The sequence below is a fragment of the Helicoverpa zea genome, chromosome 17 (genome assembly GCF_022581195.2).
Source record: "Helicoverpa zea isolate HzStark_Cry1AcR chromosome 17, ilHelZeax1.1, whole genome shotgun sequence".
Taxonomy (NCBI): domain Eukaryota; kingdom Metazoa; phylum Arthropoda; class Insecta; order Lepidoptera; family Noctuidae; genus Helicoverpa; species Helicoverpa zea.
This window is the reverse complement of record NC_061468.1, coordinates 7,393,039-7,419,595: the sequence shown is the minus strand read 5'-3', so window position 1 is coordinate 7,419,595 and position 26,557 is coordinate 7,393,039. Positions and strand designations below refer to the sequence as shown.

The following is a 26,557-nucleotide window of genomic DNA, read 5'->3' as shown; positions in this document are numbered from 1 at the left end:
TGTGTGATAACTTGCCAAGTAACATCATTAAAAAGTAACTATTTTTAACTGAGGTATGTGTATGGAACTTGGTACTTATTCAGAGCTCACTTCTTTTATTGGCGAAGCATTCCCATATTATCGAACTTGGCAGCCTTTCACATTTTTGTTTTGGGTAACTTTAACCTGGCCAACTGTTTGAGCCTACAATGATTTCGACATTTTTTTTTAAGTCCTTTACCTACCAAAAAAGTGACTTTCATTGGTGAAAATAAACATAAGTAGGTAGGTAGGCGGGCGGCATTTTTCAGTTTTTGCCCCGCCTAAAAAAAATTGAAGATCCGGGGCTGCTTCGAGGCACACGATCAAAAGCCTTTTCCATGTCAAGAAATGCGATATATATGGGCTGAATCTTTGCTCTGTATTCTTCTGCGATCATGGTCATTGCAAACGTTGGGTCAATGGTTGAAATGCCTGGTACGAAGCCATACTGGTTTTTGGAGAGTGAGCATTCCATACGCAACCGGGTATCTATCACTCTCTCGTATAACTTCATAGTGTGGCACATTAATTTAATACCCCTGTAGCTGTTACACTCATACCGGCTTCCCTTGCCTTTATAGAGAGGGACTATTGTACTCATTCTCCAAGCATCTGGTATGCATGTGGCTTCCAGTAGCAACTTGCTAAAAAAGTTTGCCAGTGTTATAACTCCTGCGTTACCCAAACACTTCCATACCTCTATGGGAATGCCATCTGGAATATAAAATTAAATTACACTTTTCATACTCCTCTCCTTCTCCCTACCTCATGAGTTAACTGGGGCCCGATTCTCCTAAGTTAATAATGTCAAAATCGAATAGAAATCGGATCGCAATATGATCGCAATAGCAGTTTTAACCATATCGGGCATTCTGCTACTAATAAAAGACCAATCGTATTCGATTGACATTTGATTGGTGTGCGATTGGTCTGCTATTTTGGTAATTATGGTCTATACGGTAGTTTGCTGTACAATCATTTTGCAATCGTAAATCATTTGCAGACAAAATGATTCATTATTGAATGACAGAAAAGGATAAAAATGTTTATTTCAAAGAAAAAATAGCGGAATGCCACATACGTTTCAATCGTAATCGAGTCGGGATCGGATCTCAGTCGAATCGAGTCGAACGTGAATCGTATGTTGCTTAAGTAAAATTAGGAGAATCGGGCCCCTGATCATTAGGTCAAGAACAGCAAAGAGAAACTTGGTCCACATAAAGGTGAGCATTTATAATCTCTTTATATCATAAAGACTTCCTACATTTTTTTGTGAAGTGATTTACTGTGCCGCTAGTTATTAACGAATGCCAAAAGTAATGATTTTACCACTGTCGACTGTCATGATGTCCTCCTAACTCCTAGCCGATTAACTTCTACGGCGGCTAGGGCTATTCTCATGTAAGAAGATCCGCCAAGTGCGCAGGACATATTATAGTAGATACCTACACCTGTATAGATCTGCGCATTTGCGCATTTGCACTCGCTATGATTCCTTCACTCTCGTAGCTCGATGGGACGGCAATCCGACGCGGCCGGCGGCGGCCGCCGGAGAGAGATCAGGCGCAGGACCGACATTTGAATACCTACAAGCCTGAATACAGTAAAAGCCTGAAGGAAAGTTCGTTTATTTGTACTACTACGCGTGTACTGGATATTCAGAACACTGTACTCAGAACATACAGGTGAAGAAGGAAGACTATGTCAATGCTCGACATATGAGAGATCTTGACGAGCAATTTATTTCATTCTATGGTAGCCAAGTTTGAATCGAGCTCAAAAATAGTTAAAAAATATTTTAACTAGGGAAAGGGCAATAACAAAACCAAGCTAAGGTAGCGACATTAATACCTTACAAGGCGAGCCAATTTTATGTGTGCCGCGTCCGCGCTCTACCCGCCGCCAGCTGCTTGTCAGTAAGTAAAACTTTAGCTAAGTAAATAAATTACTAATGTTGACAACACCAGTCTCAAAATGTCAATGTCAAATTGTCAACTTTGAAGACTATTTTGAGCGGGAAGGGTTATTTATAGTGTTTGGGTGTTGCTTTTGTTTGTGAATTTTTGTTTAAACAAAATTAAATGTACTGCAGAAAACCAATTAATAATGGACAACTCTCAAAGCTCAGATTTTCTCTCCGAAAGTATGGATATGTTCTGCAATAGCCCTAAAGATGAAGGGACTGTATCCTTTTGTGTACAACGTACAACTCAACTATTTGTTTACCAGGATCGTTTTAATTTTCTATCATAGCTGCGAAATAAAATAGTTTTTATTTTCTTAACTAAGTTATCAGATGGATTTCATTACTTATGAATCTTTAGTGTCCAATACAAAGTCTGCCTTCTCAACCGTTGTGAAAGAAATAAAGAATTCATCATTTTCTGTTTATTTTTCTACTCTCCTAAATGATTGTAGTACGTGTATTTCACAGGTAAGGCAACAGATCGGTTAGTGTGTAGCAAAGAGTGTGCAAGGTGTGCAAGTCCCAAAAGCCTTGCACACCCTTTGCTACACTCCAACCAACAGATCTTCAATATTGTTAGGATAGCGATACTTCTGATGTATTTTTAAAACTGTATGTCTGACTTTTCAGGGTTTAGCACTCATCACAAATTTACTGGCAGAAACAGGTTTAATTATACTTGATGAACTAAAAGAATACATAAATGATGCTGTATGTCTGTTACAACTCTTGTCTGATTTGATTAAACAAGTTATAGAATCAGTGTCTATGGCATGTTGCTCAATGAAAAGTTTTCCAACAGTAACTGGATGCATAATCAGACAAGTTTTTACACATTGTAAAGATAGGTAAGTTGACATGTTCATTATTAAAACTTTCGATGCCCAGCACCCGGGATTCGAGTCGAACCATAGTTCATTCCTTATGCCCGCAACCCGAATACCGAGTCGTCGCTATGTGTAGCTATAGATGCATGTGCTCATGCCCAGGACCCGAATAGCGAGTCCATAGCTAAGTAAGCTGTAAGGGTTGTCAAAAGTAAATAAATGAAATCAATTGAAAAAACATCGCTTTAGTTTATAACGGATTAGAAAACGTAAATTGGTATTATTCCATCCAGTTATTGCTTCATTCCAGTATTGTATTAATTTGCTACATGCGTACTTAGGTTAGATCTTGTTTGATGTTAGTAATAATGCGCTCACGCGCGCCATCTATTGATGTATGTCCAAATCAAGAGACGTTAAATTCGCAAAGATAATCCTTGCCTAATATAAATGGGAAATAAATTTATTATTAGGTCAAAGTAATATAAAAATACTAGTGTTTACAGCTAAATCACATATCATTTACAAAATATGAGAAGAATTACGGATTTCAAAGGTTTTTGAAAGTATCTCATTTGGGGATCTCTTTGAAAATATTAAAAAAAAAGCTTACAGAAACATGTAGATAAATCATATTAAGTAAATCTGTTCTAACATAATGTACGTTAAAATTAAAAAAATAGTCTCTTTAACAACATAATAAATTAAATAACAAGACGGGATTTATTTTCTTTATTCTGATCAAAAATGCACAATAATTATATTCTAGTAAATTATTTTGGGTAGCCCTACGCTCGGTGGGCGGGGCTTAAGTGAACCCGGACGCCGGGTTTTCGGGCATAAGGGTCCCGTTCCGATACAATTGCGCTGTTGGACTCGAATACCGGGTTGTTATGTAATTATGCAAAATATTTTTGGGCATGTGGATAGGAATTGCATAGGTGAGCTGGGCAGCGAAATTGTTAATAACATATTTTACAGATTTATCAGGAACTGGTTAGAATAGATAGAGCAGATAGAGCTGTAGGCTGTCTTGTTGTCTAACACTTTGCCTGATTAACTTGTATTGTCTTTCTGTACTAATATTGTAAATAAGACTACTAAGAAAAATTATTTAATTGTTGGGAAGTTACACTGTCTTGAAGAACATTAAGAACATAGGCTATATTTTACTGGGTATGTATTAGGTCTAGCGTGACACAGGTGAAAATGTGGAAATACAGACAAACATGTGTATCAGTTATTATAGCCTGAAGCTTAACAAAATAAGCATGTACTTCCATAAAGTCAGTCTTACTGGTTGTTTATTTCTGATTTCAGTGAATCTATATATGGAAGTCAATTGAATTCTGTTGAGAAACAGTTGAAAGACTTGTTCAGGACTTGCCACGAACTGCAGCTGACATACCTGATGGTTCTTGAGAAACATTTCATTTTTGATTTAAATGAGAGAGAGGAGAGGGATATCCTTATTGAAGGTAACATGATAGATAAGTTAAAATGAAAGGTGCAGGCAAAGAAAAGGCGAAAAATCTATCCTGCTGTAGTATTTGATTTTATACTCCATTTGGGGAGGTATTTGATTAATAGAAAACAATCTTTATGGGACTTTTTACACCAATACATATTAAACAAAAAAACTACTGCTTCAAATAATGATTGGATTGATTAAGTAACTTACTATTGCATTTACATTCAGATTTAACTGCATTTCATTTTCAAACTTAGTTTTTAAATAAAAATGATATCAAGATTGACAAACCTTAAATATGTGCCAACTTAATTGTAGTATAGCCATACTGAGAGCTTCTATTGGATCTATTTTATTGAAAGTAACAGAAGTACTTTGATTTTCTTTTTCATTATCTCAGTGTCCCACCATTTTTCCCAAACCATTTCAATTTAAGAGCACTTTGATATCTCTAGCTCAAATAATTTTACTTACAATAAATCTAATATTTCAGCTCTAGACATAAACCTGAAGATAGGTGAAATAGTCCAGAGTTTGGATGTGAAGACCATGGCCGAGCAATGGAAGGCATACACCATGATATGTGACAAGTACTCTAACTGCCTTACGGATAAGAGAGTCTACATAGATTGTACTAAGATACTCTGTTCTATGGTTACTGACAATGTCAAAATTGCACTTGAGGTAATTTCTTGGTTGCTAGTTTGCTACAATTATTCTGTGACCAGTCTAACCAACTGGTAAAGGGTTGCGCGGGTGACTGGGTCCTTGTAAAACACTGGCACACAGCTGCATCCGGTTAGACTGGAAGCCAACCCATCCCAAAAAATAATTGGGAAAAGGCTCGGAAGATGATGATAGTTTGCTACAATTCTTGTAAGATTTACATTTGTGCATTGCAAACTTTCAAAAAAGGAGTGAATTTTAGAAGGCTGGCAATGCAATGTAAGAATGGCGATAATTTACTTACAAACAGGTGTTCCTTCTAATTTGTTGGCAGTCTACATATAAAAAATATGGTGTTTGCTCTGATAAGGTAGATGACGTTTAGCAACTAACAAGAGGGATAACATCTAAATGTTAATATGAATTATTTTTTAACTACAATTACAATATTTTGTTGTAAAAACGTATTTTTTTGTTGACAGGAAAATCAGGAAGAGAAAATAGTGTTGAGATCACTTAAAGTTACAAGTTTTACTTTGAAAATATTGCTAAGAGTATGCAACACATTCAAGCATGCTGTCGTCAAAGATTACTCACATATTGTAGAACTTCTTATTTACGTTCATTTGTAAGTTTGGAACTTATTAAACTACCTTGAAATGATCAAATATTACTTAACTTTAAGTAGCATGTAGGCCTCCCGAACATTAAGCGGGTATTCCTAAGATTGCCGGGGCTGTGGGATTGTTCAAAAGAGTTACCGCGGCCCTTGTACATAAAGGGCTTAAGAAGGAACATGATTGGTCCGTAAGAGTCTGACACTCCCTCACGCTGCTGACTCACAGCGCAGAGGTTCATTTGATGATTGCCCAACAAAATGGATGCGTAATGTAGGGTCAACATTAAAAGTGTTTTGTCGCAGAGATAAGCAGCTCTTAAAAAGTGGTGTTTCAGTAAACGGATTCTAGACTATTATATGGTCATTTGTAGATATCATTTATCTCTATACCAAATATCATCTTAGTCAGTCTATCTAATTTCAACAATGCTTAGAAGGAAAGAATGGAGCTGTTTACTTATGTATTTTTTATACCACCAAGTGTTACTGAGTTTTCTCTATCATTTTGTATGATTTATAAATTCATTGTTTCACCTAATCATGAAAACGTGTAATAAAAACACTAAAACAAATATCGGATAAAAACCAGTTCTGTATGCAATTTATTTGTTTTCAGAAATAATGAAGCTTGTTTGCACACAATGCGTGGGAAACCTGCAAAGTTTATAAATATTTTTAATAACAATGTTAGTAATCCTGTCAGCCTTCTTCTTGCTGAGCTTGTCATAGATGAAAAATTGTTGACTGTAAGTATAGTTAGCGCCAAACTTTTTGTCGTCATGGAACATTGCGCAGAAATTTTTAGGCATCAGGTGCGGGAGAATTATGGGTCACATGAGGGTATTTGTGCTCTTAATTAAGTTCAGGATTTGTCTTTTGCGATATCTGTAGCTGTCTGTTCAATCTATATTTTTTTAAGACCAGTCTATCGCCTCTTAGATTATAAGTGCTTGTTACCGTTTCATTACAAGAATTTAGAAGCATGTATGTATGAGGCTCTCTATTCGCCATAAACTCTGAAACCACACAACAATTTCAGTAAAATACCCCAAATGAAATCGGTTTAAGGGCAGGGGATGATGAACATGACAATAATGAGGAGTAACTTCTACATTATGCTACCTAATTTTACTAATCCAGCACTACTTTTGTTTTCAGTATATTTGGAACTACAATATAAACGAAATAAGAAAAGACGACAAGTTACTCGGCGTGATACTGCTAGTGATTTCAGTAATAAAAGTATTAGTACCGAAATCAGCAGATCACTCGTTAAATATACCGAAACACAAGTTTATTAACCTGATCTACAGCATGTTGCCTAATTGTAAGTAATGAAATTTATTTTTAATTGCATCAAAATAGTTACTTACTTATTTGGGAAAACAACTTTCGTGAAAATTGCTTTGTAATTTTGCAATAGGTATTCATACCTACCCAAAGTTATGTTAGCTGAATAAATCAGAAAAATACGCAATATGCATGAAAACTAAATATGGAAGCCTAGACATGGTTCTATTAAAAATCTCAATCTTTCTTTAACAAAAATATTCAAAATTTCTATCATTTTCGAAGACGTTTGTAAGCTAAATAAGAATTATACTATTTCAGGTCATATCTGGTTCAACATAGGACTCAAATTCAAATGTGAGAAGGCAAATCGACAGTACCAAACATGCGGGTTGTTCGAACATTTAGTTACCCACACACTCGCATTGGTTACTACAATGAATTCTGAAGAAATTCATGCGTTGGAAAAGAAAATGGTTGAATCTGTACTTGGTACAGATTGCTTGAGCGCTATGTTCTCTGCTAATCTGTGGATGCTGCTGGCCAGGTATGAAACATCTATTCTTATATTTCTTGTGATTAAATTATAGAGCAGTTTGTGGAAATAAAATGAACAAAATATGTATCTTAGATCTTTTAGGAGATGTTTCATGCACTAACTGTTATGATATAAAATAGCCACATCCAAAGAACCATTCCTGTTTTGGAAATTCCAAAACTGCTACTAGTTTTGGCCCATCTCTCTTCCGTCGCATTTAAACCTGAACCAAAATCTTATGATTCTTATGTTAAACAATAATTGTTATTCCCTGTTTCAGAATATCCAACCGCCAGTTCTTACTAACTCAAGTCACATCACTGTGTAAAATTTATCAAAAACTTGAAAACAAGCATTTATTTGTTGATTCACCGCAAAAAGTACACCTAACATATACAATATCTAGATTATTCAAAGAAATGCATAATGACGACAAAATAAAAGTGTACCAAATGTTTTCTATAAACGAGGATAGTAATTTAAATCTATGGGTTTGTTTGAAATTGAATAATTTACCTAATGAAGTACAACTGGATGGTGAAATGATTGTTATGGAAAAAGTAAAGGTGCAAATGAGGGCTTTTATGTCAGCCGATGACGCTGTGGATGTCGACGATTTGGTAAGTTTTTTCTATGTATTACTTACAATTTGAACCTTGAACCTCCATTACCATCAGCCTTTTTATCGTCCCCCTGCTGGGCACGGGCCTCTTCTCAGACGGAGAAGGATTGAGTGTTAATCACCATGCTTGCTCGGGGTTGGTAATGTGGGTTGGTAATTTCAGACATTACAGTCCAGGTTTTCCTTTACCTTGCATCAGTCATTGATGTCCAAGATTTACTTAGAAAGTACATACATACAAATTTAGAAAGGTACATTGGTACAAGTCCGACCTGGAATGGAACCCACAGTGCCACACTCTAACTTGAGAGGTTGGTTCTTTACCCACTAAGCCACCACGATTCCATAATTTTGAATCTTATCCTAATGCAATATGCGACAAGATTTTGTTAGAAATAGTTTTTTTTTGTCGTTAAGTAAGAGTTATTGCATAACAAAAGTTATTTAAAATTGTTTTTGTTTATTCACTATAAATTATCGGTATTTTATTCGACTTTTATAGTTTTCAGACAATGGAATTTACGTAGGTAATTTATTATTCGCTAAACGATATTTTTGGTTAAATAATGATTACATAATCATTGATTATACACGGGATTCCCATTCTAACGCTAATAAATCATAATACAGTTAATCATAGATATCTCATTTTAGTTGAATAAATATTATAGTGATATTGTTATATCATTCATAATGATGATTATTTCCAGATAAAAATCACTAACTTGGCAAGTACTTGTTCGATAATAAACAGAGAGGATGCAATGGAAATATTTTTACTACACGCTTGGTCAAAGGCTTGTCCGAAAAATATTGTTCACATAGTCAAAGGATTAGACAAGGGCACTGTATGGTATTACAGATACATTGAATCACTGGTGGCGCTAACAAACTCAATGGAACATATTTTTCACGGCAGCAGCTCTAATTTAGTGAAGGTAATTTGGTATTTTTTTGTTCAATGGTGTAAAAAAGAGGATATTTAAGGCGTGTCGTGCTAATGAGTACCTGTTTTCAAAATTCGACTCTTTATGTAGAAGTTGAAGACAATTTTGTTTCGTTAATGAACATTTCTTTTGCAATTTTAGGTGGTACACATAATATCACAAATTGTTCAATCTGGATGTAAAGAATTGAAATTACTATTGATTAGTATTCTGTGTAAATTAGCAAACTTTGAAACATATGATAAGAATAAACATTGCTTGGAGACAGAACTTGTGCGAGCATTTAGCGAATTATTTCATGACTCCGATTCTACAGTTAAAAATAAATTGTATAACACTATAAGGAAGTATCGAAATAATGTTCTGGACCGAATAATCGCTAAGATAGTAAATGAAGACAAATCATTGAAGGAAACGTGGAGTTGTTTTATAAGAAAAGGAAAATTGAAAGAAGGCGAATTAGATGTGAAGGAGCATCTGTTATCTACCCTTGATTTCCAATATACCCATAAATGTATTGAACATGTCGATGACTTTAATGATTCAGGTTCCGTGAAAATGCAGAAGTCATTGAGCAATAACTTCGATCTCGTTGATATCGAGTCGCTGTTTGATACTGAAAGCGACGCCGAACCTGTGTGTAAAAAAGCAAAACTCAACACCAATGAAGTAGAACAAATTATTAGCAGACTGGAAACCGACGCTTCATCGCTGTGTAAAATTAAAGAGAACATTTTTACAAATGAATACTTGAAAAGAATAAAAACTGTATGCAGCAAGTTGTACAGTATACTTGATTGAGTTACATATCGTTTGTTTCATTGTGTAAGAAATAAAACAAAAAAGTATTTCACATTTATATTTATTGTTGTGTTAAAAAAAATCTTTACAAATAAGTGAAATATAGTAATCATTATAATAACCGTACTTAAAACCAGTATTGTGGTTACACTGTCATATAAGATCTTCGATACAAAGGTTTGGCTATCAAATATCTAATGGGCTAATATAGTGCCACCGGCCGAGAGTATAAATTGACCAAGTAATGTGTAGTTATGGCAGTGTAACAATACTGGTACACGAGAATAAACTAAAATAGATTTAATTGATACTCGGAGGTAATAAGACCTTAGTTCACATGTCAAACAGTATCAACTATCATCAGTCGCACTTGAAATTTATGACTCCACCCTAAACAATTACACTTGGTACAGTTGTACAAATACTTGTAACCGAAGTATAAATGTCATGTAACACAGCAACAGTTACTAAATAAATTCTAGTTAAATATTTATATCTAACGTACATCATTCACATAGCTTAACCCTATTCGTTCTATTGATCTCTTTATAAATTGTGATGGCGAAACTTTTAAGAAAATACTTAAAATTGGCTAACTAATTATTAAAATTATTGAATACAGTAATATTGCGGTACATGTACATACATATGGGATAGACGTAGCGGACGTAGCCATTTCGATAAAGCATAAAGCCTAAAGCATTATTATACAGCTAAAACTTAACATATTACGAAGAAATAAATTATAGAAATAATACGTGAGAGTAAACAATAATTATGTTGGAATTAATTAATTATATGAAATAAGATCAAACGGCTCATTAAATTAATACTTGGCGGACATATCTCTGAAGTCTTGACCGTGAACACTGTGTTTTGACAATAAAGTTCAAAATTGAATAAAAATTTTCGATCCTAGGTAATCGTGCTCTATCCACAGTGCAGTGAGAAAATATAGTCTAGTAACGAGTGACGCGCGAAATCTAATGAGTGTGGGAATAACTCACCACAAGAGAATGTTTACGACAAGCAAAAAATGCCAACAAGTGACGACAGTACCGAGAAACGAAGAGATGAAAAAGAAGAAAAAATTGGTCACTCGTTACAGACCACACAATATTTTGTGACGTACAAATGCATTTATATCAGGCACCTTACAAGTAGGTTACGAATGTATATTTGTGCGATATAATTGTATTTTAGTATTTTATCGTGATATAAAGAATATCATCTTTGTAATGCCTAAGATTGTTTATTTGTCGATTTTTAGTATATTGCCTTGATCCAATTGGAATGATCGAGTCAGTGGACCTTTGAGTAAGCAGCACACTGTTATACCATAATACCAACATTCTAATATCACTTATTACCATTATAACCAATACTACATAATCTTGGTACTATTTACATGTTAAAAATTGTGGAAAGTTCAATATACACGTCAACAATTCATTGTTGTACTGTCAATGGTACTAGATTATCATCAAATCATATAATTAACGTTTCAAGCTTACATCGACAGTTTGTTTAAATGTTCTGAGGACGTAAGTATACAATAAAATCTTTCGTAGCATACAAATACACTAAGCACCGGGTTTGAAAACAATAAATATTGCACATAACTGTGACATTTTCAATAAAAATGTGAAGTTTTAACGAATGAGAATATTTACGCCTGACATTCAGTAATATAATTGAAAATATCTAATATATACTAAGTTAGTCTAATAAGTTAGGATACAAAACTTACACATTCAAAAATACTTATTTACTTAGGCCAATTATATCTTAGCTTTAAAGTAAATGGTTAAATACGTAATTAGTTTGTGTCGATACAATTTAGATTACAATGTGGCCACTTTTAACTTGCACTAAAACTAAAAGTCTTGGCACAAATAAAATATCAGTTTCAGATGTATATAAATTGATACAATCAAATAAAATTAAAAAGTTCTTGAGCATGATAAATATTAAAACGATTGAATGTAAACTAAAATCCGCGAGATAGGTGTACAAGTGTATAAATGTCATTGTTACAATTATATAAATAGTTAAGAATAGCGTTCCATTAATTATGATTTAGAACAGCTTAAATAAAATAAAATCCTAACGTCTAAATACCCTCAGAACAATTAATTATGTATATAAAATTCAGTTCTTTATTAGGATTATTTGGCATCTATCACCAACATCGTTATTCTACTAAACATGGTATACGAAGGTGAAAATACCTAATCTGTTAATGCGCCTCTTCATAACATAAATCCTTACAAAATGCGTACTATACGCTAGATAATTTATTCCCTGCCGAGCCTAGAGATCCTCCTGTCACACACTCACAGTCGCCTGCGCAGGCCGCGACACCATACTGCCACACCATAGCGCCACAAGCATTCCAATGTCGTGAACACGAAACCAATTGTTGTAGCTAACTTTATACGATATAGCCTCTTGCTTCGAACTTGAACAATATCAACTACGTTGGATTTTAGAGCCAGAAATGTATCCTTAACATTTATAAATCGTTACAAAATGCAGCGAAGCAGAGAACACATTTTATTTGATTGCAAGAGAACTGACGTTAGAAGCGATCCACACGGCACCAGTTATGTTATATCCCTGAGCTGAAGCGTCATGAAAATGATAAAGCGCTGATATGTCACTCATATTATTGCCATATGTAGAGAAAATTATGAAAGCGCTGCAAACACTCCAAACAGCCTACTTCATCTTTTCCGAATTACATCGTAAGTGATCACCCTAAAGAGGCTTATTAAATTGAATACTTGAAGAATCGTAAACGTTAACCTATGGCTAAATATATTTAGAAAGTCGTAGGCAGTCTAACTAAACTTATTACCAATCGAGGAGTAATAAAATTACGTCTACGTCGCCATTTCAAATTCGCATATATCTCGTATTCGCTTCGTCTTGCAATAATAAAATTATGACCTCTCGGTGAGAGCTTCAAAGTTATCTCGTCATCAGTAGGACTGATATTTCCTGGAAGGGTTTATGAAGGGGAGCGTGCTCCGTCGTTCATAAGGGAATGTAACGGAAGGCGTGTGTCCTGCACATCGCTGCTCGTACTGTCGGCCTAGAGAGTGGTCTACCAGCTAGTTTTGGCGAGGCTCACTTGAGTAACGGAGCGTAAGGTGGTTCTGTGTCGTGGTAGAGCACATGGGATGGTAGCATCGAACGTAGGATGGGTGTGTCCTGGTGTGGCGGTGGCGGCGCTTTAGGGCGCGCGGTGCGGCGGCGCGTGGCGCGCGTGGTGCGCGCACAGCGGCCGCGCCACGTGCTGCAGCCCGCCCGCGTGCTGCAGGCTGGCCACGTGCTGCAAGCTGGCCTGGTGGGCCTGCAAGCTGGCTTGATGAGCCGCCTGCAAGCTGGCCTGGTGCGCCTGCAAGCTGGCCTGATGAGCCGCCTGCAAACTGGCCTGATGCGCAGCCTGCAAGCTAGCCTGATGTGCGGCTTGCAGCTGGATGCTCGCTTGATGCGCGGCCTGCATCTGTCCTATGCTCGTCTGCGCCATTGGATGCATCTGCAGATATTGCATCGACGTACTGTTGTGTAACATCTGCAGTTCCGGCGGCATATGATACAGGCCTGGAGTCTGTAACAATAAATTAAGGTTTTATGTAAAAATACATTTTATAAAAAAGGTAAAATTCTGCCAACACTTGAGCATGTTATTAATGAAACACTTACATGGTGCGAGTGTGCGTGTCGGTGGGGCGGCAGGGAGGGCCGGGCTCAGTAGGCGGACGCCTCTTTGTACTCGGAGTTGTCCATGGTGAAGAAGTCCTCGAGCTTCCACTGCAGGGTCTCGAAGGTGGGTCGCTTGAGCGGGTCCTTGTGCCAGCACTCCAGCATTATTTCGTACAGCGCCGCGGGGCAGTTCTGTGGGCACGGCATGCGATAACCGTGCTCTACTTGATGTAGTACTTCCGCGTTGGTCATTCCTGTTCACAAACAAACATAAAACCTTTTATTGTAAAAGCGTCTCTTGTCAGATCAGAAATCTGTATTACACGCAAACTTAAGACAAAAAATCTTTAAAACGTTCAAAGAAAAAAGTCATCAATCAAGACAACATAAAAATGAGTACAGGGTTCCAAAAACATTCCGAAAGCACCGCTCGAATAACAGTAAATAAGAACGAGTAAACAAATCAAAATTGATGAAACATGCAACTTCATAACCACTGCATATGCAAAAAGTAATAAATTGGAAAGTGGAAGCACTCACCTGGATAAGGTATTCGGCCGTAAGTGACGAGCTCCGTCAAGAGGATACCGAACGACCACACGTCCGACTTTATGGAGAATTTACTGTAGTTGGCTGCCTCGGGCGCCGTCCATTTAATGGGGAACCGAGCGCCCACGCGAGCCTCGTATTCGTCTTCCTGTTAGAGATTAAACATACATTTAGATTTTCTGCAATATCATACGAATCTGTGCACGTCTGAATACATATCTGCAAGTCTGCAGATACTAGTGAAAAATAAACTCCATTTAAGTCTTGTAAGGTGCGAGTAAAAGTGGTCACGAGACTTGCAAATTGAGTGATGTGAAATTGTTTTGTTAACCGCAAGTACTTTATCATTATTTATTGCTCATTGTTCTAATCAAATCCATTAATTTAACTGATTGTTCTAGGGGGAAAAGACAACAAGAATGTGACTCATGGAAAACCACAAATGCATAACTTCTGTGGTAACGTAATGTTTTGCTTGCAAAATGTATGATAACAAATATAGTAAACGCTGTTTAGGGACATACAAGATTTTTGAGCAGGAAAAGTCTACAACTTCAGGTAAATCAGCTTTTGAAATGCGTCATACATTTCATTTAAGAAATCATTGACGTACATATATGAATAAATAACAATGTATACCTAACGTTAATAATAATTCGAAAGTAATACCTAAATTCAAATGCAATATGAAAGTAAAATCTGAATGATATCTGAAACAATTATTTTAGATTGAGCACTTAATTTCTTGAATCTAAACTACCGGTTATAACGACATAACAAATAATCCTAACAATTATTGTACACAAATGTGAAAGTTTGGATCTTATAAATCATCATAATAAATCAGAGTTCACTTTCAGTCGGATTTCAATGTATCTAGACATGGGGTTTTTATCTGGGTTTTGTAAGATGATTATGTATTTGGAAAAACCTAATCATAAATGCTGGTGGAACTTACTTTGATAAGCCTAGCGAGGCCGAAGTCAGCGATTTTGACGATGTTAGCGTCGGCTACCAGAACGTTCCTCGCAGCCAAATCGCGATGTATGTAGTTCTGCAATTCGAGGTACGCCATGCCGGCGGCGATCTGAGCAGCCATGTCGATAAGCTGCTGCAGCTTCAGACAACGACCTTTACCTGCGAACAAAACATCAATTTATCAATCAATGATGAATATAATTTGTTGCCTTGCTTGTCACCGAAATGTAAATTTAAATGATCTCGGATATCATACCCGTATTCATAAATCGAGCAATTGTTTAACCAATGCCCTTGGTAAATCACTTTTATATCGAAACTAAAAACATATTACTGGCGAAGGTTACATTAATTTCTGTTTAAATTTTACCTTGTAGGTAATCCAAGAGAGATCCGTTCTTCATCAGTTCAGTGATGATGTAGATTGGTTCCTCAAGTGTGCACACAGCGTATAACTGGATGAGTTTGGCATGTCTCAGTTTCTTCATGATCTGGGCTTCGGCGAGGAAGTCTTTGGGGTCCATAGTACCGGACTTGAGAGTCTTGACGGCAACCGGAGTGGTGTTGTTCCATAGACCTTCCCATACTTCGCCGAACTGGCCGTGTCCCAGTTTTCTAACGAACTTGAGCGATGAACGGTCGATTTCCCATTGATCGCGCGTTCTGTGCGACAGACCTTCCGTAACTGGCTTCTCGATCTGTGAATAAAATTAGAAAATGTAAAATTTGTACTCGTTACCTTTACATAGTTAACTTGTTTGTAAAGTATGAACTTCATAAATAATTGAAAGGACAATTTCATGGTCGTTCTTAATGATTTTTTTAAATGTGTAACAAAAACTCCATCCGTTTCTCAGAATTCATAAAACTTATGGATGCAAAGTATTATGTTATTTCTTCGTATCGTTACAAACAATAAGATACGACAAAGACGTGATTTGCAGTGACATTGTAGCTAAAATGTATTTTTTTTAAGAAACGTTAACGAAGACCCAATATTTGATTCATAGGACTTTCTGGTTAGTAATCATGGAATCCTACAGCTTCGCTGAATTATGTGATTATATAGCCTATTAATAAGTTTTTTGTCTCTAACAATGGCTCGTAAATGTAACAATGTGGATTGTCATCCAATTAAAGTAGATTCATATAATTATACCGATCGGTCCGTTTAGTGGTAAGCACGTTTCTTGCAGTGTTTAGATCCTATTACGCCTTACGTAATCAAGTTGATAAGAAAATTGGTTTTGGTTTTTAGTTTGATTAAAATACATATTTACTGGAAACAATTATTCAAAGCAATTCATGAAAAGGAAACTATAAACAGAGGCCATTCTAAAATAAACAAACAATTCGAATAGTCAGGATACCCGAAGCAAATTAGACAGAAGTCACACATAGATTATTCGCGTCCGATCAAGATCTGAATACGATATCGACATGAATGAGTAATCCGTACCGACGGCAAAAAAGATTCATTACGTAATTTTGAAACATCATTTAACTATTAAAGTGTAGAAATAAAGATGAATATTTTCACATTTTGTGGTATTAATAAAACCTCTCTCGGTGAATGACTGTCTAGACGGGAGACAAGAAAGCACCTTGGGGAACGCCAAGTGTCATTGGCCCTTATTTTCGATCGATACTTCAAGAACATACGTTACGATTTAGATTTCGCAATAAACTTATGTATTATATTATAGAGAATGATAAATTAAAACGCCCACAACTATCAAAATATGTATTTTATCCTGTATACAAATAGTACGGTACGGGCTATGTCATGCCAACGTTGTAATCAACAGTTTTTATTACCTCTAACATGGATTCTTACTACAAACGTACAAGCAAACATTGTAGTAACGGTTATAATTTTCTACAAAACAATGGAATTACTTCGTTTCAAGCAATTGGTTAATGTCAGCTAGAAATGGAAACAAATAAAATTTAGACGAAACGGGGCTACGTGTTTAACGGTTTGTGTCCATGAGACAAACAATAGGTCATACTTTTTATTGGCAGACAAAGTTTGTTCGTGGATGTAAGCTTATGTAAGTGTCGTCTGAAAACGTAGTTCTGTACTGAGAAGTACAAGGGTGTGAGACTGTGAGGCGACACGAGGCTTCAAGGTTTAACACACGCGACTAGTGCGGGGCACCCAGTCACAATAGCTGTATAAATAATGGCATGCATGCATACTACGACGTATAGAGTTACAGAAAATTACAGGTCTTCTCAGGGTTATTAGTACGAAATTATAGATAGTCACAACCTTCGGAAAATTACTTGCAGGTCGACTAACTGGAAAATACTTGCAATTTTCTGCCGCTGGCTACAAAACAAGACACAACTTTATTGTGTCTTGTATTAAAAAAGCGTCAAGTCACAGGTTGCATAAAAACTGTGACAATACAATTTTCGAAACGCTGCTGCGTTTTTGTCGACTGTACTGTGAAGACAATGTGCCGCTCAGTTCCAAAAGGCATTAAATCCGTGCGTTATTATGTAGTGTTGTGATTTTTAATTCACACCGCGTTGTGGGTTTGTAACATGAGACTTTGGTTCTGTCCAGCGACCGCGACCGTCCGTCTGGTGTGCCTGTCACGCCTCACTCCACCGCTTATACAATACATGCTCGGTAAATACTTACGACCCTTATACAATAATGCTTGTATTCATGAACAACTATGCTGAGGAATTCAGTAAATACCAAGAAGTATTTGCTGTCATTCCCTCGAGAGATCAGTCCATTACATGATCTATGGGTATGGTCACTACAAACACTATGTGAAACTCCATATTCAGCGTTGTATTCTTTTTAAATACTTTGCATGTACTTCAGCCCCACCGTTTTGATCAAGGGGGTGAGTAAGCAAAAAGTAGTGTTGTGTTAACTACTTCACGAGCTAAGGGTGTTACCGCATAAGGCGTCGAGTGGCTACTTCCAAGGTAGCGGTGAATAGAAACGCTAAAACGTCACTGGTTGAAAAAGGACACGCTTTTAGTCATAAACTGATAATAATTAAGTTTACGTTACTTCATTCCGTATTGCATCAATGACGTATTTTTTATTTATATTGGCAATTGGATATGTGAATGTAGTAATACATTATGACGTCGTATGATATTATTTTTAAATTTTTAACCCGTTCGAAAGTAGCCGAATAACTGTTGTTTTATATTATTGCAAAAATACAAAATACCATTATAAAGAACCTTATAATATACATAAAATCCCGCCGGCACATAGAGTAGGAAGTATAAAGAGGATTACAATCACGACTACGTGAAATGTTGACAAACTGAAGGATTAACCGTGAAATACTTCAGCGACGGCCGAGCGTCATTACATCCACATTAGCATACGTCCGCTGAAACGCGTCACCGATCTATAACAATGTTGTAGTACTTTTATCGCTTAACAAATACTCGATTGTGCATGCTAGTACTACCAAACGAGTATTATTAGTACGATGACCTTATTCGTAAAATATCCGCGTATTCGTATAAATGCAAAAACAAACTGCCACGTTGATAAGTCTTCCGCTTAGCTGGTAAGAAACTCAAAATAATTAAACTAAGAAATATAATTCGTTATTATGTATTTGCAGTTGATGTAATAGGTATGAAGATAAGGTGATTGCAGAAAGTGCTATATGTTTATTACACAATCAATCAACTGAGTTAGAAGTGAAATCACATCTGAACGATGACTCTCATAACAAGGAGTAAAACGTCAAAACAAGTTATTATTATAAATTAAAACCATTAATTATTTTTTATTTCAAAATTATTGGGTAGTTTAAGTTAGGTTTAGAAATGATTGGTTTTCTTAGAAGGCATACTGCATTATTAATCGATTATTGATTCCAGAAACTATCAGATAAACGCACTTATTTTTAAACATGAGATGTATGCGGAAAAACCTTTTTTTATTATGCGGTTGAAATTGACCGTAAGGTTTACATTCGAGTGATAAAAATATTGAGGTCTCGTACACAGGTACTAGAGGTCTAAGACGAGGTACTAAACCGCATGTTCGCCGAGAAATGGTGAGTATAAATAAACGTATGGAAACAATGAAATTCCGCAAATGCTAACAGTATACCGATAAGGTAGAGAGTGAAGGGGGAGCTGCTACATACGAGCAATTTTGATTACGTCACTAGCGTAGGTCAAACATTACATATTATTACACAAAGAGTTAAATTTTAAGGCTGAAGGTGTATTTACGATCGTGTGACAAGTATCCGAAGCATTGAAAGGCTTGAGGTGATCGGGGGATTGTGGCTAATTTACAATACAATTAGTTGTTAATACTTGTATTATCTAGTCAGGTTGTTTGTCTCTGCAGGAATAAAGTTCATGAGTACGACCTTGATCTTTAACACGCGGCAGCGACTGTCTCGATGCACAAGGCAGCTTTATCTTCGCGATACTCCAGTACAATACAAGAGGTGGCACGAAAGTCATAAAATTACAAAATAATTTCAAACCGCATACGCCACTGCACTTTACATAACTTTCTATTTTAATGGCATTTTGTAATAATCAACAATAGCAAATTAAATGATTTGACTAGTTTTACTAAAACTGCATATGTAATCGACGTACGTTTAATGTTCTGTATCGATACTACAATCGTCACAATGTGGAGTCAATGTATCGATAAGAGGGAACAAATCGCTCATTAGAAAAGTCAACACAATTGTTGAAACGAGACAAACAGAACAATAGCCATCGTTATAATTGCTCGACGTCATGTCGCCTCATTTTATACGTTTTTTGATAAAATGTTTAATTGCATGACCATTCAAAAAGCGTGAAGCGTACCTTTTCAGCGCAGTTTTTTTGGCTTTTGTAGTGCAACTAAAACAGCCTCCATTAGTGTTTGCGAAAAACAATGCACCTTTGAAGGTTCAACGAAACTGTGCTTAGGTTTTTCCAAACACTGGTTTTCCCAAACTTGCAAGGTCGAAATTACCATTTTTTAAGTCTTTCACATTGCTGCCATGCAGCTGTGATCGAAAACTTGTTTCTGATAAATAGGTAATAGTTGACAAATTACATTCCAGTGTATCTGCTTTAATTCTTATTCTTACACATTGTCATCATGCTTACGAAATATATCTAGGTAAAAGAAGCATTGTATGGCTTGTCCTCGTTTATTAAGACGGTTACATCGTCAATTTACTTAAAACTAGCTATTTGAATGTAATTTATCGACCAAGAATCCATAACTCAACGCTTTTGTTTTACATCAGACATTTCTATATGGTATGAAACTAATAAACAGTTAAGTAACGCGACACAAGTTTCATAAAATGTTGTAATACACAGCGATATTTGCAAATCATAGATGTTCCCACACAGTTGCCGATGAGATAACTCGTGATCGCCAAAACCATGTACAATGATTAGCGACACTAGAATTAAGGACGTGGTGACTAATTCTTGGATCTAGAGACGTCGCACCGAGGTACGGAAAAGGAGGAAAGATGACAATTTGTTTACAGGATTCCATTGTTACGGAGGAAAACATCGACAACAAAGAGTTGTCGTGAAGCGCGGTGTCTTGTGTTATGTACGCATCGTCCGTAACGAAAGTGGGGCCTTCACGGCCTTGGCGCTAGGTCGATCGCGAAACTGGAACAGCGAATTTTGAATATCTGATGCTTTATATGTTAATCAACAGTGTAATCATTATAATACCATAATAAGAAACGCATAAATTGCAAACCTATTTAACATAATACGGATAAACAAACAACGAAACTGATGACAAATGATCACGTCTCATGAACAGTCATTAAAAAAGAATCTATAAAACTTGCATTTAATTACGTGATGGAGAGCTACATTATCTATGTACAATTATAATCAAAATGGAATTTACACGTGTTGCAATGAGCGGCGAGGCATTGTTAATTTTAAATACGCAAGTGACGCAAAGCTAAATCATAATTTACTTCGACACGAGGCATTAAAATGTAGATAGCTTAAGAAAATAGCACTTGAGGCATACAATTTTTTCCGCAATGGCTATGTAAATGTTCGAGAGCATGCCGGAAAATATAATAAATAAAAGTTTGAAAATGTTAATGTTCTTTACTGGTCCGGTACATACACGGCTCAAATAACTTAAATATGACGATGCTCTTTGTCCGAGAAAAGCAGAGTCCTTCGGTGAATTTAAAGTATCCTCGAGCTCGTTCAATGCCTTGTAATATTTCTCACGCGGCCGCACAAAGGTTGACCCGTCGAAAACCATAAATTTTATAGTCGTCCCGATATTGAATTTTGCGATTTATGCGCCTCCGTTATAAAAACATTCTTCTTGTTATTTGTTATTTATTTCGGTTACGTGCCCTTGACTTGACAACACTATGATTACATGATTGAGCGTTACTGTTGAGTTCAATCTATCAATACCGCATGGTAGTGGAAGGTCGGGTCAAGCTCAAGACGTGTTATGTGGCATTATGCATTCGGAAAGAATGCCAGATCATACTTGGTAGAATAAATGTTTTACAATTTTAATAAGGCTTCTAGTTATAACTGTTGACTATGGATAAGAAACGGGAATTGAATTAGACTTGAATTTATGATGCGCGTTCGATTCGACGATTACCAATTACAAGTGAATGGATACGAACGAAACTTATACTTACAGGAATGAAATAACAGCATCAATTGCGTGATTATTTAAATTATAGATTATCACAATGGCCAACCAGTGGAGGAAGACGGTGAGCTAGTTCTAGAGGACATACCTGTACGCAAGGCTTGTTGAGGGAGACGCAGAGGCCGTCAGCGTCCTTGCTATAGTGCTCGACCAGTTCCTGTAGCGTACGGAAGGTGGTACGCCTAGCGATGAAGAAACCGCCCTCGTCCAACTGCCTGATGCGGTAATGCTTCACCGTATCCCCGTCTCGCACTGTGAACAACAATTATGCTTTAATTTACATTTTATTGCAATACAAATTGCGTAAATATGGAATACGAATGCGTTTGTGAATTAAACGTGTTGTAAGTTTGATGTAATGTTTTATTGCAACGTATGTATTAAGAAGAGATTTATCAGTTTTTATACAAACTACTTCGTAAATGTATTTATAAGATTACGCATGAATGGTAGAACTAGTTTTGACTATAGCGCCACACTGTCGTGCCAACAAGTTCAGCAGAAATAAGAACAGTATCCATCAAAATGTCTCAAAAAGAAAGTTTTAATTCTAGGAAGTCGCAAAGAGAGACTAACTTATTCTTCATCGGGGCACAGATCTGGGGTTTTTGGTGTCATGTAAATGTTAGGCCGAGTAACTTGCATTTCGACCTTGCTAATACCCACAGACTCGTATAATTAATGGGTGAATTTCTGTGAATCGTCGCGTCAGCTTCTGACAGTTCGATTCACTTGATGAAGGTTTAGCTTAACTGACGTTTAATCACGTTTCCATTAAAATCTGCAGGCTTAGAATTTGCTGAGATATTGTTATAAATATTTTTAAATTTGATTACGTTTGCTGTGCAATTATGACGGCGTAAATAAAAATTAAACTACATTCGGGCAGAAAATAGGAATGCGAGAAGCAGGCGCAAATACACTTAGGTATTACGACAGAGTTATCTAGAGTTTAATTTTGCTGCAATTCTGATGTAAATGATAAGTACGTGATGAATCAGGAAATGTACAAAGAAAATCATCTATCGTCAACATCTAACGTGATTTTATTATTTTTATGAAATTAGTGCTACAAGCTTTTCGGTTATCGTAGTTTAGTCTGAGATCTGATCTGTTTGTGAATCCTGTACTAGTAAACTTTGAAAGCAACATACACCTTTACTAATTATTTAATTCTAATTTATATATTTGCACCTTTCCACTGACCAATCTATCTACATATGTGAATGAATAGCAAAGTCTCTTAAGTACGATAAAAAATTACCAGTCGCAACTATTAAACATAATGTTACTGGGTAACAATTAATCTTCGACGATTATAAATGAAACAAGGAGAAAAAGTTGGATGTATAGAATGAGAGCAAATTATCATAACCCGTTCTATTAGTACATTCTTCATTTAATGAATGCAAGGCGCTTTGTAGATATCTCGAATAAAATTTTGAGTTAATTACTTATACTTGTATGTATTTAAATATGTTATGCATACAAGTTATTATAAAAAAAAGTCTTTATATTCTTGTGAATAATAGTTGGAAATATTTCTTAGGATTACTGGATGATGTAACAGTAGGCTTATTTGTGTAATACGTTCTACAGTGGCATGTGAAGTATCTCAATGCTTTGGGATACCAACAACGGATGACGAATAATTGTTTCAAAAGTAATGAGCGTGGGTTTAAATGCGGGCTGTTCTAGAACAGACACGAAATAAACGAATGAGTCCATACGCAACTCGTTCCTTCCTAAGAAATCTTCACAGATGTAAACTTGACCTATAAGCGCCTCTCTGGAGAATTGATCTCTAATAAATAGCAGCTAGTGTAAACGGACCAGTTATTAGTTTTATTTTGGTGATATTTTCCTAAAGGCGTACATAGTGCCATGTTTAAATAAACGACGAATTCCGACCATTTAAAACGTGCGAATTTCGAAAACACAGTTCTGCAAAGATTATTGGCAAACGAATCACAGTCAACAATGTCTGAATTCACACGTTAGCAAGTATACACATACCTATAACTTCGTACTACGTGAAATTTTATTTTGCTGAAGTGAAAGAATCGAAACTTCACTTTCATTGATCGAGAAAGCAGTCGGAAAATTTATGCGACACCCATTGTAACTTAGAAATATTATTTTATAGGTTAGGCGTATTGACAACGGGTTTTTTATGAGAAGGCAATTAGAGGTTCTCATGTAGCCGATTGAATGGACACCTATTGATGCTCAGCGAAATATCCTAATGATAGTCAATAGCTCTTTCTAAAACTTATTTAGTTAAATGCATCTCCTGCGATCGATTGTGAAAGTTTATTCGAATAGCACACTCGTAAGAAAGTGATTCCTATATCACGCACAGAATTCTTTGTTAGTAATATAAATATCGTTTTAGTTCGCATTTGCATAGCTTAACCTTTTTCTATTTTCATTCGTACATAAATTAAGCTTTGAATATGCATGGTAGTCCGTAGTAAATATAAGGTAATATTCGCGACTTCCCTGTGTTTGCCAGGTAGGATATCGATTGAAGTTAAATATAGAACAGATTTGCGGAATGTGGGCCATAGCTATTTTGCGTCCCTAATATGAACAGTAATGGAAGTGGAAAGTTCTGCTTCAGGAGACAATGGAACGAAGTAACTTTATACATAAGTACCTCTATAAGAACACAAGTGACTAATCTGTGTCGTTTGAAGTAAATATCGATAAGTAATTAAAATTCAACAAATACATATGTAAAGCCCAAACCGCTTTCACCTTCAAATTGCAATGAACGACGTATAAGTAAAAGATAAAGCATTTTTCCTGGAAAATCGTCAAGGCGAAGTTTACAATTACTTTAAACGGATTACTTATGTAACCTAATGCGTTTATCGACGTTTAATTTTAGGTTTATCGAAGAAATCTAAATAGTATTTAGTGAACTGTATCATTGGATTTATAAATTGCTTGAATTACTTATTCAACTAATGACACGGGCTTAACAAGCATAAACCGGACCTAATGAAGATTGACTGCAGAAATAAGAGAACTCTTATTTATGGAGTTCAGTCTGCGGTTTAAATCTGTGTGCAAGTAAAAAAAAAGACCCAGCAAGTAATGTAGGTAAGAAATAGGTATTGTTCTTTAAACTTATTAGTTGGCAATGTTGGCATCCAACAATGGTATTCGTTGGTTATTACATAGTTTATGTTCTTAGAAACCGCTAGAATAAAAATCAGATAGTCGTCCTTGTTACATAAATGTTGTAACAATGTCGCGCGACTCCTGATTGCACCATTGCATCAACGCGCAATAAAACCTATTAGAAAATTCAATTAAGAAATTAAAAGATTCCTAAAGCGCACAAGCCTTGGAATATTTTAAATTATTCTTGTTTATGTTTCTATAATATTTTTCCTAGACTCTTATGAAATAATCCTTTTTTTTCTGATCACGTGAACTAAGTATTTATTTATGTTGCAAAAGGTAATTATTTTCATTAATATTCAGTACCTAAACAACACCTGTGAGCTATTTTTATTATTGTATTTTATAACTTGGGACTTTGTAACTTAAATTAGGTAGGTAACTACAAAAAAATATATATTTTTCCCCAAACTATATTTTTTATTTTACAACTTCGGACTTTGTTACTTATATTAGGTTAGTAGGTATACAAAAGAAAAATATTTTTTCCCTAAATTATATTTTTATTTTATAACTTGGGACTTTGTAACTTAGATCAGGTAAGTAGGGTAAACAAAAATATATATTTTTTTTATAACTTGGGACTCTGTTGCTTAGATTAGGTAAGTAGGTGTACAAAATAAATAAACATTTTCCCCCAAATCATATTTCTTATTTTATAACTTAGATAAGGTACCTCAGTACCTATACAAAAAAAAAATGTATCTTTCCCCAAATTACACTTGAATGTCATTTTAAATCTCACAATGTCGTTTTTCATTAGTTCACATGGAAAACACAACAAACAATTTTGTCCTATTTTTGGAAAATCCAATGTTATTGAAGTTTTTACTTGTAACCTTCACAGTTAATCTAAAAAATTTGAAACCTTTAAGCAGATGTGCTATGCTAAGCTAATAAAACCAATGACTTGTAGTTTTAAGGTAAAATAATATAAATAGGAAAACGTACTTAGTTATTTTTATTATTGCTGCTGATATTTTATAAACGGCTTGCACTAACAGGAAACATGTAACTTAAACGTATGGCAATATAATATGTCCCTGCATTCAATTATCATTACATAGGTAGGTACTTCAATATATTTGCATTTTGACTCACGGTTGGTTAGATAAAAAAACGTTTATGCATATTTGATTTAAAAATGAAATTAACTAGTTAAACAATAAACCGTAATTTATGCAAATGTAAAATAAATATAATTTAACATGTGGGTTGCGCGAGGCAGGTCAAACGTGAGAATAAGTTCAATCGATGACTGCAGTCACGTATGTCGTACATATTGTTTGGAATGCAGTAAGATGCAGCGAACAATCCGAAAATAGTTAAAAAGTGAAGTTGTAACTTTGCATTTATAAACAATACTAATTAGCAGATATCGAGGCAGTCATTCAGTTGTCTTTGTTCCCACGGCGCCATGACTAGGGGCCTTAGAAAAACTTTTAACCGGTTTGGAGTCGTGATCGAATCGTCCAGAACCACTGGATGCGTTTGTAACAGGATAGCACTTAGCACTATGCTGCGTGCCACAGGACGCACGATGAATCATCGCAAACCACTGCCACATTACATAAATATTCTTATATTTTCCGAGTCAACGAGATTATTATAATTGAGGTAAATATAATATTGATATGTACATGAACTTAACGATTTTCTATTAGAAAATTA

At 35.7% G+C, this 26,557-nt stretch overlaps 2 protein-coding genes across 3 annotated transcripts in view; one reads left to right on the top strand and one right to left on the bottom strand.

Moving 5' to 3' along the window:
* Positions 1-2,017: 2,017 nt before the first annotated feature.
* On the top strand, positions 2,018-9,774 carry LOC124638593 (uncharacterized protein C1orf112-like). Its single transcript, XM_047175623.1, has 12 exons — positions 2,018-2,205; positions 2,318-2,455; positions 2,618-2,835; positions 4,135-4,292; positions 4,779-4,969; positions 5,434-5,579; positions 6,187-6,316; positions 6,729-6,897; positions 7,182-7,407; positions 7,679-8,018; positions 8,731-8,958; positions 9,109-9,774. Exons 1-12 carry the CDS (start codon positions 2,128-2,130, stop codon positions 9,766-9,768), a joined length of 2,682 nt encoding a protein of 893 aa, XP_047031579.1. The 5' UTR covers positions 2,018-2,127; the 3' UTR covers positions 9,769-9,774.
* A 39-nt stretch (positions 9,775-9,813) lies between these two features.
* LOC124638592 (tyrosine-protein kinase Src42A) overlaps positions 9,814-26,557 on the bottom strand; it is a 43,019-nt gene continuing 26,275 nt past the window's right edge. For both annotated transcript variants that reach the window (XM_047175622.1, XM_047175621.1), the window contains exons 3-8: positions 21,783-21,946; positions 15,377-15,704; positions 14,987-15,165; positions 14,020-14,176; positions 13,480-13,733; positions 9,814-13,384 (exon numbers count right to left, since the gene is read on the bottom strand). In XM_047175622.1, coding sequence (XP_047031578.1) covers positions 13,525-13,733; positions 14,020-14,176; positions 14,987-15,165; positions 15,377-15,704; positions 21,783-21,946 — 1,037 coding nt within the window. In that variant the 3' untranslated portion in view covers positions 9,814-13,384; positions 13,480-13,524. The remainder of the gene's footprint in view (positions 13,385-13,479; positions 13,734-14,019; positions 14,177-14,986; positions 15,166-15,376; positions 15,705-21,782; positions 21,947-26,557) is intronic.